At 43.8% G+C, this 11,866-nt stretch overlaps 1 protein-coding gene and 1 long non-coding RNA gene across 2 annotated transcripts; both read right to left on the bottom strand.

Moving 5' to 3' along the window:
- Positions 1-18: 18 nt before the first annotated feature.
- Positions 19-1,785, bottom strand: LOC115056286 (uncharacterized). The gene is made up of 4 exons (XR_003841778.1): positions 1,657-1,785; positions 1,289-1,434; positions 775-1,152; positions 19-675 (listed from the first exon to the last, which is right to left on the bottom strand). It is a non-coding gene; the product is annotated as an uncharacterized LOC115056286 (long non-coding RNA).
- Positions 1,786-2,794: 1,009 nt separating this feature from the next.
- Positions 2,795-11,448, bottom strand: LOC115052377 (oxysterol-binding protein-related protein 11). The gene is made up of 13 exons (XM_029516451.1): positions 11,047-11,448; positions 10,648-10,716; positions 10,303-10,478; positions 9,940-10,019; positions 9,303-9,491; positions 8,241-8,439; positions 7,169-7,314; positions 6,857-6,997; positions 6,058-6,511; positions 5,642-5,828; positions 5,351-5,533; positions 5,109-5,262; positions 2,795-4,678 (listed from the first exon to the last, which is right to left on the bottom strand). Exons 1-13 carry the CDS (start codon positions 11,163-11,165, stop codon positions 4,622-4,624), a joined length of 2,154 nt encoding a protein of 717 aa, XP_029372311.1. The 5' UTR covers positions 11,166-11,448; the 3' UTR covers positions 2,795-4,621.
- Between the last annotated feature and the right edge of the window lie 418 nt (positions 11,449-11,866).

Genomic DNA, 11,866 nt, shown 5'->3' on the forward strand with positions numbered 1-11,866 from the left:
AGTGAATTATGGCACATAAGTTTCTGCGTCAACATGAACAACATGGCTGCAGACTGAACGTGATGTCACCCCAGCCTTTCATTAAATCATTTTTTACATTGCAGCTTTTAACTCACTTCCACTTTCAAGCTACTGAAATGTCCTCTTGTCCCACATTTTAAAATGTTCAGGGTGAGAAGCAGTGCTTCAGCTCTTGGATTTGTTGCCGGTCTGCAGGACAACTTCTCTAAATCAACACTAAAACTGCCAGCTGATGATCAAGGAAGCATTTTAAAGGCAAGTCCAGTCCTAAACACCAAAACACTGCTGTGCCAGCTGAAGTTGGTCCAAATGAGAGCTCTTCAGATGAAGCCTGGAGATTTTAGCTCATCATTAATACCAATTAAACTAAAATGAACATGCCTTCAGGCTAAGCTACGTAGCCTTAGCTTCCACCCGTGTTAATTTATTACACTTTAGACTCACCTGGTGACATCAGTAACAGCCACCAGAGATCCAACCCAATTATTCATGTTTGACAATACTTTGGGGCATTTTGATCTTGCGTTGGCTTCTTGGGATGTTCTGTGAAACACTGCATATTATTCATTCAGTTACTATGTTGCAGTGAGTTGAGACAAGAAATCACCTGATGTTGGACATCAGTAAGCCAAGATCCAATTAGGCAAACAATTCCTGATGGGAAACAGAAAAACTCCAGTTAAATCAAAATTAACAGAACCAAGTTTTTCTTTTACAGAACCCGATATTGGATTTAATTTAGCTTACACTTACCAAGCTGCAGTGAAGTGAGACAGCCAAGAACTGCGCTAATGGTTGACATCAGAAACGGCCACCACCACAGCTGATATCCAGCAAGTCAAACAAATCCTGATGTTAAAGAGAACAAAGAAAAGTCTACAGTCACATTAATGGAACAGAAGAGTGAAAACTTAGCTCAGAGCAGCCTCTCCGCAGAATCAGCTTCAAAACCAAGTGATGATGAAGCCAGCTTGAAAAAGGAACTGCAGCAGGAAAACACAATCAGACCACATATTAACATTGAATGTTTCCAGCATTATTTGAAATATGTTTGCTTAACAAAACCCAGTCTGTGACAGCAGGTCCCAGTCTTCAGTCCTCTTTTGGATTTCTTCCTCAGAGGCCACTTCCCTGAGGAGACAAAGAACATGTGCTTTCTTTTAAATACAACATGAGGTGTGAGATATGCTCCGCTAAAAAGCAAACTACAAAACAGTTTCAGCTTAACAGCCGAAAAAACAAAAAAACAAGCAAAAACCAAACATACAAGAACCAGTTCCCAGAAAAATGACTCCACTTGGCTGGTAGCTGCCTTCCCTTGTGGCACACAGAGCCCACTGTGGGGCCTGACTGTGAATGTGGCCCTCAAATAAAGAAAGAGGGGGCGGGGCCAACAATTAGCAATCAGCACACCTGTGATGACGACACAGAGCGAGAGAGAGAGAGAGAGAGAGAGAGAGAGAGAGAGAGAGAGAGAGAGAGAATGGAAACCACCAGGAAAAGATAAATTAATTCTCTAAATCGTTGACCGAAATGTTACACTCTGATAAATAGGCATTAAAAACATTTTCCAAATAAAAAAAAAAACAAAAACAAAAAAACTTTATTGTGTTTCCTTCTATTTCTACACTTCACCTTCTCTCCCCGGTAACCCGGAAGAATTATACCGTCGGACCGCACACTTCCGGTGTGGCTTTTTTTCACCGTACCATCCTGATATTAATTATTTTAACGTCCGACTTTGTGTCTTAATGGGTTTTGTCCTGTTCTTCAGCAATAATCAGCCTTTTGTTGTACAGAGCTGAAACAGGAGTCGATTCACGCTTACGTTGAGTTCAGACAAAAAGAAATTACAATAAATAGAGCATTCGTTCATCGGGGGGGAAACTAAACAAAGGCGCAGCCCAATGACGTCACCCAGAGCGACACACAGTATTTAAAGGAGCCACGCCCAATTAGCTGATTTACTCGTTAAATTAATTTTCATGTTTGAGCTCTACATTTGGAGAAACACATAAAACATCAGGACAGAAATGTGACAACAACACCACATACACACACCAAAGGAGGGACTCACGTGTTTGGGGTTTAGTCTGGAAAATGAAGACTGCAGAGTAGCCTGACTTGGTGCAGCTGATGTTGACTTTTCCACCTAGTCGAAGTCTTCTTTCAATCCTCAGGGTCTACATTTAGATAACTCTTAATTTGTGTTCACATGGAATCATCCAGGCCTGGAAACATTTTAGACTGAACTCATCACTTCAGAATTTAAACACCTTCAGCTGTGCCACCTGTATGTTGCATCCATCATTTCTTCTCCACAGCAGCATGTAAATAAGATATCAAGTCATAAAATACAAACACTGCACTGAAGCAGCACCAACATGAATGTACCTCACTCTTCCTGCTGGTCCTGGATCCAGAACCACCTGTGCAGAGGAAAACGGCGCCCTCTGGTGGGCATCACTCACTGATGCTGTTGGTCCAAGGACTCGGTTCCAGGGTCCAGGTCCAGGTCCAGGTCCAGGGAAGGAGGAGGTGGTGAGGGGTGTCGTGTTTTTTTTTTTTTTTCCTCTGATGGTCGATATAGGTCACAGCACTGCAAACACCCGAAGCGTGTGGTCCATTTCTGTAATATCAAACACGTCTACGACTGACTACATCACCTGCCCAGTAAATTAAGCTTCTTCAGGACTTGCTGAGGTGATCTCGTTCTTAAATTTATCTTCATTTAACAGTGCTGTTTGGTGTGGAGGAAAACTGTCATGTGGCATACAACTGATACACAATTTATTTGATTATTATCACACGTCCATTTCTCCACAACATCAGGTTTCCCTCAGTGCATTTCATAGGTCAGCAAGACAACCAGTAGAATTCAAAACAAGAAAATGTCTCAACCTGGAATAAAAGTGCTTCATCGACCTCTAACCTCAAGCACAGGTTCTTTAAAAAAAAAAAAAAAATTATAACAATAAACACACACACAAATAATACATCCGCCATTTTTGCATCTGTCAGGTAAGTTAGTGATGAAGATGCTGTGCTCCTTTGCTGGAAGACACACAGAAAGAGTTTGCATAAGGCACCAAGAACTGGAGGGAGTAGCTTATCAATGGCGGGGGGGGGTTCGTCTTTCTGTAGGGAACTGGAAACCGTTCTAATTTGAGTGAGAGTTTTGTGTAAGGGGGGGAAAAAAAATGTTTTTGACAGGTACGTCACAGTATATAAGATTGGAATTACTTCCAAAGAAACACAAACACTGTCAGAACAAGAGATGTTAACATATCTGTACAAAAAGTGGCTCTAAAAATAAGAGCAATTAAAGCGCAGGACAGGGAGGGGTGAAGACGCATGAAGAAAAACTGAAGACTCATTTTCATTATGAAACAAGCTAATTTGCTTCAAAGCTTTTCCAACAGATCTTTGGAGATGGAATTTGTCCAATGATTGGGGTCTTTTCCTCAACATGCCTGTGGGAGCTCCACCATCTACTCCAACGCCACAAAAGGTTAAAACAAACTAACAAAAACAAATATGGAGGAAACACGGGAGCACTGGGGAAACAATGTTAAGACGCTTTCACATGTGACTCAGTCTTTACATGGTTAAAAATTTGGTTAACTGTCAGCTGGTCTACAACATGCCATTCTACCAGCATGACTTCATTCAAAATATCAATTTCAACAGCATCAAACAAAAACAAAATTCAGTTAGAAAGAAACCAAAGGACTTCAAATCAACACACACTTTTTATCTAAATGCACACAATCATCTGATATTAAACCAATTAATGATACTCCCATTCAGGAAAGTGCCAGTCCTGATAAATTAATATTTTCCATATTCATGTCACTGTCACAATCCGTGCTTCAACCTTCCTTCTTAATAATTTGATTAAAAACAGTGACTTTAAAAAGGGAATTTAAGTGATGCTTAACATGAAAAACCTTCAAAGAGAAGCATCAGGCCATAGCCAGTTAGTGTAGCTCAACATAAAAACTGGAAACAAGAACAGAGAAGTACGGCGAGGAGTTTCTCTTGGAATTCAGAACATTGTGTGCAAGTAGAAATACTGAAGTACAGCGGAAGTGAGTTCTGCTTCTAATACTGGAAACAGTTTTTGGGTTTAATATGCATGATCTTTGCTCACTGAAACACATAGAATTCAAATCTAATTCTTTTAACTGTTGGATATTTTACGATGCAAATAAACTTCACCCTTCTGTGATTCCACAGCTTCAAAAAAAACAAAAAACAAAATTAGAGTATCATTCATCTGACTATCTTAAGGCTGTGTAAATAAGAGTACCATCACCTGTACAAGAATATGTTTTCATAGACATTGGATTGTAAAAAAAAAAAAATAAAACAACAAAAGAAAAACGGAACTGCAGTACAAAAGCTTGTACTTGGAGGCTTGGTGAAGATTGTGAGCAAGATTCGTGCGGTCTCTCTTCCTCCTCCCCATGTTGCATCCATCTGTACGTCAGTGCAGGTCATGCTCTCATTTCACTCAGACACGCACGCACGCAGACAAACACACACACACACATTCCTGAATCTACAGTGTCAACATCCAAGATGCACAGTGAGGAAACTAGGATTTGAATGCAGAGTTTTTCCAAAGTGTCTTGTGATAAATCCAGCCTTCACCCTGAAGAGGAAGGGGAGGAGGAGGAGGAGAGAAAGCTATGATCAATATATTCTGAGGTTTTATCATTCACTTCCAGCAGTAAACCTGCAAAGATGTTTAATCCCATGATGCCAGCTGTCCCATCAGGCCATTTGTTACAGATACTCTGAGGTGATCTGGTACAAAGATCACTGCAGCTACAGGTTTGTTGGAGCCTCCATGAGACTGTTTACATATGTGCTAATCCCACTTTTTAATCAAACAAGACATGCACTGCAACAAACTAAATCCTGACTGCATTTTGAGTTTCATCTATTTTTGTTTCTATTTTAAACATCACACAGGGACATTTGCAGTCTAGAAAGAGGTCAACAAGGTAAACACGTACATTGATTGGTGGCTCCAGAGATGTTTTTTCAGGCTAAAACCTGCTAGTGTGTTTGTTTCTCACCTCTCTGTCAAAGTATCTGGTCCTCCAGGCGGTTTCGGTCTCGGCGCGGTGTCGCTCCTCCGTCCGCTGCCTCTCCTCCAGAATCCTTTTGTGCTCAGTGGCTTTGTCGATGTCCTTCAGTCGCAAGGACTCTGTCACGTGCTGCCACAGACGCCTGGATCATAAGAAACACGGGTACTGAACACAATGCCTGAGCTGAGAGACAGTAAACATGAAGTTTGTCCACTTTGTTCTCATCTAACCTGGATTCAGTTGGTCCCTGTTTCTCAATCGGCCGAACGCGCTTCCTCGTTACAGGCAGCTTGGTGACGTCCACCACTCTCGTCTCTCCAGTAGTGTAGCTGAACTCCAACACACCGTTCCACTCACCCTGCACACGACACACCACCGCGTTGGTTGTGTTGTGCTTCACCTCTGCTGTCACCCTACATTTGGAGCAACAAATAAAACATCCCATTGGCCGTCAAGAGAGGATTCAGACACAACTCCAACTAAAGTGCCTCACACACACTCGTACCAAAGGAAGGACTCACTTGTGTAGTTTGCCACCATAGAAGGGTTTAGTCTGGAAAGTGATGACTGCGTTGTAGCCTGACTTGGCGCAGCTGATGTTGACTTTTCCTCCGAGCTCCACCCAGGGAACAGTGAGGATGGAGCGAGCATATGCACACGGCAGCGTGAAGGTGTACTCTTCATCGTGCTCAAGCAAATACAGACAACCTGTCATTCAGACAGAAGGAGACAAAACATTGCTTTGGTCAAATGTTCCAAGCTTACAGCCACATTCATAGTTATTTTATCATAACCAGCCTTCTGATAGACTGACTGCTTTGATTTCTGCCTCACGTGGAGGAGTGAGATGAATCCATTTTGTTCTGACAGCCAACAGTGGAGATTTCTGGTGATTATAACTGCTCTTCTTGAGTCAATAAAAACACTGCTTCCTTACCTTCACCTATCATTGACACTCCGATGGACATCCCCATGAACTTGCTCTTGGTCCACACATGCGTGTTCACACACATCCGCCTCTCTTGGCATTCAGCGTAAAACCCAGACACAGGAGGGTGATGGGACACCTGCTCTGCCACAAAGCGCACTTGATAGGGTTCCTGGGAAGCCGGCGTGTCAGCACTTCCCTGCTCCTTGGAGGCCTCTGGATTCCTGGGAACCTTCCAGGAGCAGTGGAAGGTCTCACCAATGATGGGGTTGTAGGGCTTCTTGGCGATGGCGCCCTTGCGACCTTCGTGGAAGGAGGTGAGGTAGTACTCCACAAACCGGACCATACGGTCTTCTGGGCTGCTGCCATCAGTGATGGCCACAAAGAGATCTGGGTGGGACATGAAGTCAGCATACATCTCCAGCAGAGAGCGCTTCTCCAGAATGAAAGTGGGGAGGACAACCTGGGAGGAAAAGTGCCAGATTATAAATCAGATTTAAACAACGGCATGTTGTCAACCTTCATTTAAATCAAAGGACTGAAGACGCAACATGCACCAAAGCCGACCAATGAATCCACCAGATGAAAACCAAGAAGACATCCAAATGCTAAAACAAACTGACCATAAAAGTGTGCCTGTGCTCTAAAATATAAACTCTATAAATATGAAAGGATGTGGCTGGCTTTGGTTTCACATATTCCAACGTAAACTTGTTCCCACTCTAACTCTGACCCAAAAGCACCAAGAATGCTAATCAAACATTAATTAAGCCAAAGTGTGTTCGGCAGTACGTGGAATTTGACCTACCCGTGTGAGGTCCATGCCCAGCTTCAGCTGGGACAGCAAGTGTAGGATGACGCTGCGCTCCTCCTCGACAGCACCCAGGTCCTCCTCCTTGTCTGTGAAGCAGTCCTCTGCCTCATCCTCTGCATCTATGTCTTCCTGCTCCTGAAGAGGGAAGGGAGGGGAATGAGGTTTATCCATCACCCTGCTTGAGTAGCCCCACAGAGAACTGCATAACTTCTTGAACTATGTTCTGAGAAGATGAAATGGTTTCTGGCTGTATCAACATCTTAAAGCTTTGTACAGTGTACAGTCGCCTCATTTCGTTGGTCTTACCCCAGAGAAGCTGCAGGACTCAGGGCTGCTGAGCTCCAGCCGGCTCCCCTCTAAGGCGCCCTCCCCTGTGGTGAAGCTGCCCAGGGAGCTGCCGCCGTTCTTCAGGATGTCAGGCAGCTTGGGCTCCAGCCACTCGATGGTGGGTCCTGCCGTGGACGAGAAGTTCACAGAGGCGGGTTCAGAGGCGCTCATGGTACTGCCCCCCTCCCTCCTGAAGCCCTCCGGCACTCACGGCTGCACACACACTCGTAGTTCTACACTCTGCCTACCGTTCACCGCACACATAACACCTCACAACTGTCTGGCTGCTGACTGGACAGGTGGCTATTTCTCAGACAGCTGCCCTGGACCAAAAGGCTGTAACCTAACCCCACCAACAACCAGAGTATCAGGATACTTTGGCCCCACCGACAGGAAGCGTCCTCGTGCTCGGATTGGCTACAGCTCCTCAGGACGGGCTGAGCACGTTTTTTATGTATGTTTCGAGGTAGACAGGTCTCATTTAAATTCACCTGGTGTGTCGTTGGACAGCTTAATCTGATTGGCTGCTGGGATGAGTCTGGCCTAATGAATTATACATTGAGTAATGAGATCTGCACTGACATTACTTGGACTTTTTCTGATTTCAAACCTGCATGGAGCAGATCCGGACATTAGCAAGTCAGTCACTTCACTTTGGGACTCTAAAGTGCTACGAAGTGCTTGTTGAGGTGAAGCTGTATAAACCTGGTCTGTCCTGATGGATATTTTAACCATCTGAGATCTAATTACCTTCAGGACAGTTGGTAAGAAAAGGTACAGTTCTCATCAATAATGCAAAATAATTCCACTGTCCCACAGACACAAACTGTTCGTCTACATTGGGTGCATTTGTTGCATGTGGAGTGGTGTCACAGCACAAAGTCAGCCTATTTCCAGGACACACACAGTTAATCTAACACCAGATGTACACACTTTCTGAAGGAGGCAGTCGCACAAATAAATAAATAAACAAGCACACAAATAAATCAAGATAACGCAACAACCACAGTTTCCATAAAGATAATTAACAGAGAGAGAGCTGTCCACTGACCTCCCAGGGAGCCCCTCTGCCTGGCCACCTGTTGTAAGTGTAGGATGTGCAGGCACTCGTGCAGGCAGTTCATGGTGGCCATGGAAGTGGCCTTGAGCATCAGCAGATCCTGGTCTAGAGGGGAGAGCCCCGGGGCTGCAGGTAATCCCTCAATATTCTGAATGAGGTCTCTGTGCTGGTTCTGGGCCTGGCTCATCATCTGGAGGGGGATCATTGAGTATGACGGCCGTGTTAGGCTGTAGTGAACATGAGCTCATCTACTCACACGAATTTAATGTTTAACTTCATGCAATACCCGAAATATCATTACAAATTAAAAACGCATCTCCTTAACCTTATACTTTTAAAAACTCTGTACATGGTACTTTACATTAGGAAATTAGCTCAGCATAAACTCAATTCCTTGAAGCAACAATCATGTTCTGTTCAAAGGTCCCAGAAGGAACAAAGTCTACAGAGAACTGTGCTGCTGGAGTGAATGTGTGTTTAGAGAGACAACAACTAAGAGTGAGAGTATGAGGACAATTCAGGACTGAACATTTTCACTTTACAATTGCCATTCTTGTAGTAAAACACTGTTGCTTTTTATTTTAAGGAACCATTTATGAAATCAACATTTAACTGTGGCAACGTTGCATTGCACTAAAACTTAAACATTAATGAAACACGCTGCAGCCAGTCAAGGATCAGCATGACAAGGTCCCGCTGTTCAAACTCTCCACCAAGATTTGACTCACCATTTCTTTCACATTACTTTTTGTGGAATTCTTATGAAAACAGAAACAGGACATGGATTTGTGGCTTCTTAGCATGGAAGACGCTATGAAGATGCTCTTGGCTCCAACTTTGATTGCATAACAGATAAATCAAATCTCCCAGAATCTCATTAAAAATTGTACTGCACTTTGATTGGATTGGCCGATTTTTCTTCACCTAAGTTACAGATGAACATAAACCATAAAACTTTGACCTGAAATGACCCTAATTACATTTCGCCCACACTCATCTGGTACCATAAACCAATTAGTCTGCTGGGCCACAGGAAGTGTAACCATGCAGTACCTCTCTGGCATCCATGAGGTGGTCTGGCAGGAGGGACCTCTTGCTGGAGTAGAGTGACGAGCCCTTATGGACCTGCGACCAGCCAAATAAAGAAGCAGGGTTTTGGCTGGGCCGCCGCAGCGACATCGGTGAGCTGCCGCTGCCTTGAGAAGCCATTGAGTAGCTCCGGGACTTGGGTGGGGGATTACTCTGTAAGATGGATATAAACATTTCAAACAAACTTGCTTTTTTAAATGACTAAATTCAGATGACAAATCTCAATGACAAGCCACTTCCAAAAGAAGAACCATGGGAAGGTTTATTGTTCCTCAAGGCCATGAAAAGCAGTTGTGGGCTGTTAATAGTGTGTAGATCAATAGCCAGATCAATACTTGTGATTACTGATAAATGTTTTCATAAATATGATATTTCGTGGCTGTACAGACTTTTGCAACACAGCAGAGCAACGGTTTGTTTGTTTCAGAATATGAGGAACAAAGGGAGGAAACTGGAAAGCGTCACCTCCCATCGGTCTTGTGAAAGAGTCACATGTTTTATTTTGATCACTGCAGATTGATGCAACAGTATTACACTATGGAAGTATTTGAATGAGCATTCCTTGCAAACATCAACACACCAAATATGGAAACCTCCTTACTTTCCCCATGGCCTCTGTGTGGTGTTGTGTGCAAATCTGCAGTCTGCTGACCCAGTGCTGCCTCTCTTTGGCATCAGTGGCTGAAAAATAAAAGAAAAACAAGAAGGCTAAATCTTGTTATGGTTATTCAAGGATGATCTTACTCAGCATCAATTTCGATGTGCTTCTGCCAGCAGGAGATAATGGAAAACATTTGGATCAATACTGCATGAACCTGATGGATGGAAATGAGAACACAGGACTCGCAAACAGAGCTTACAGGAAACAATATGGTGAGAATGACAGCTCGAAGAATAACAGGCTTATGTGGAAAATAACAGACGAGTGTCAAGAAGGCACAGTGTGTTTCGGACAGGTACACACCCCTTAGCTTGTACTGCTCCCCGCTGATGGCGTTGACAGTGAATGTATGCGAGTCTTCATCGCTGGGGGAGATGACTGCCCCTGCCAGGGGGAGCATGCCACGGGGCTTCTGGGGCCGCGACTGCTCATTGACAAAGTACTCCAGCAAACCAGCCTCATTGTTTAAGACAAAGAACCTAGAAGTAACAACACCCACAACAATGTCAGTCCACGGCAGCACTACCTGGAGTGGATTAAACTGGATTACAATAATTAATTCAGTTTAAAGCTGTTAAAACCGTTCCTGTGCATTGCCCTGACAACATAAAAAACAAACAAACAAGATTCACACCGAGAAAATCTCACCTGTATTGCCATCCGGTCACCAGGTTGGTGTATTTCATCAAGTAGCCATCAATATTTTCCATGTGATCACTGCCATGAGACACAAGGAGACAGAGCCCACTTAAAATACCTGGAGTGAGCACACACCAATAAGCACACAGCGGTAAACACACAAAATCAATCAATCAGACTTTTGCCTGGTGACAGGCTCAAAAGGCAACGTGATGCAACTGTAGCCTGTCTGACAAGGACGTTAACGTGTTCATAAACCGATGAGCAGCATTACTCAGTCAGTGGAGGGACCAAACATGTAAACATGCCCTCTAGGATCACCGGGGATCACCGGGAATGCACCAAACACGCCCTGAATGTGACGGCCAGCTTGAGGCTTCTATCGCAGAGACGTACACAGACACCCACCTGTACTGCCAGCTTTTGGCACTTGCCCTTCCCGAGCTGGGGGTCCTGTTCTGGGGAAAAACATCCAGCTTGCCCTCGCTTTCCGTGGTTATCCTGACAGCCGCGGTTTCTGCCTGCATGGTCACCGGCAGCTCGAAGCCCTTCGGAGGCTAACTCAGGGCTCGGCAGCGTCAGGCTAACCAGCGAAGCTAGCTAAGCTAGGTCGGCACAGATTTGTTCCAAGTGTCACGAGCCTCCGTTACGATAGGAAATAAAAGTGTGTCATCGCTTACCCAAACACGCCACACTACCCACACACAGCGGACTGATAACCCGGTTAAGTTACTAAGGTTTGATGAAGCATTGTCTACACTGGCAGTCAGTTAGTGGGAGTAGCTCGTTAGCATCAGCCTGCTAGCTCGCCTGATATTTACTGCTCTGACAGGAAGGCTGTCACGTGACTCGACCGGAAGAGAGGACTTCCGTAGTCGATTAATCCTAAAATCAAATAAAAATATAATCACAAAAGAAAAGAGATAATCAATAAATGCTTCCTCACTCCTTTAAAAAAAAACCCAACCAAATCAAAAGAGTGCTGAGAAGACAAAATTTTTAATAATAATGAACGCGGAACCAAACCGGAAGTTGCTATAATATTATATTTTGTTATATCCTGTTACTGTAAAGCTAAAAACCCAAACCTAACGATTTGAGTTTGTCATTTAAAATAATAATAAAAAAAAATAAATTTATTTGTTTTGGCAGTTGAAATGAGAAAGCTAATCAACAAACAAACATAAAAACGCCTAAAAATATTTGGGGCTGTTAGAACTACCGCATA

The sequence above is a fragment of the Echeneis naucrates genome, chromosome 2 (genome assembly GCF_900963305.1).
Source record: "Echeneis naucrates chromosome 2, fEcheNa1.1, whole genome shotgun sequence".
In the NCBI taxonomy this organism is placed as follows: Eukaryota; Metazoa; Chordata; class Actinopteri; order Carangiformes; family Echeneidae; genus Echeneis; species Echeneis naucrates.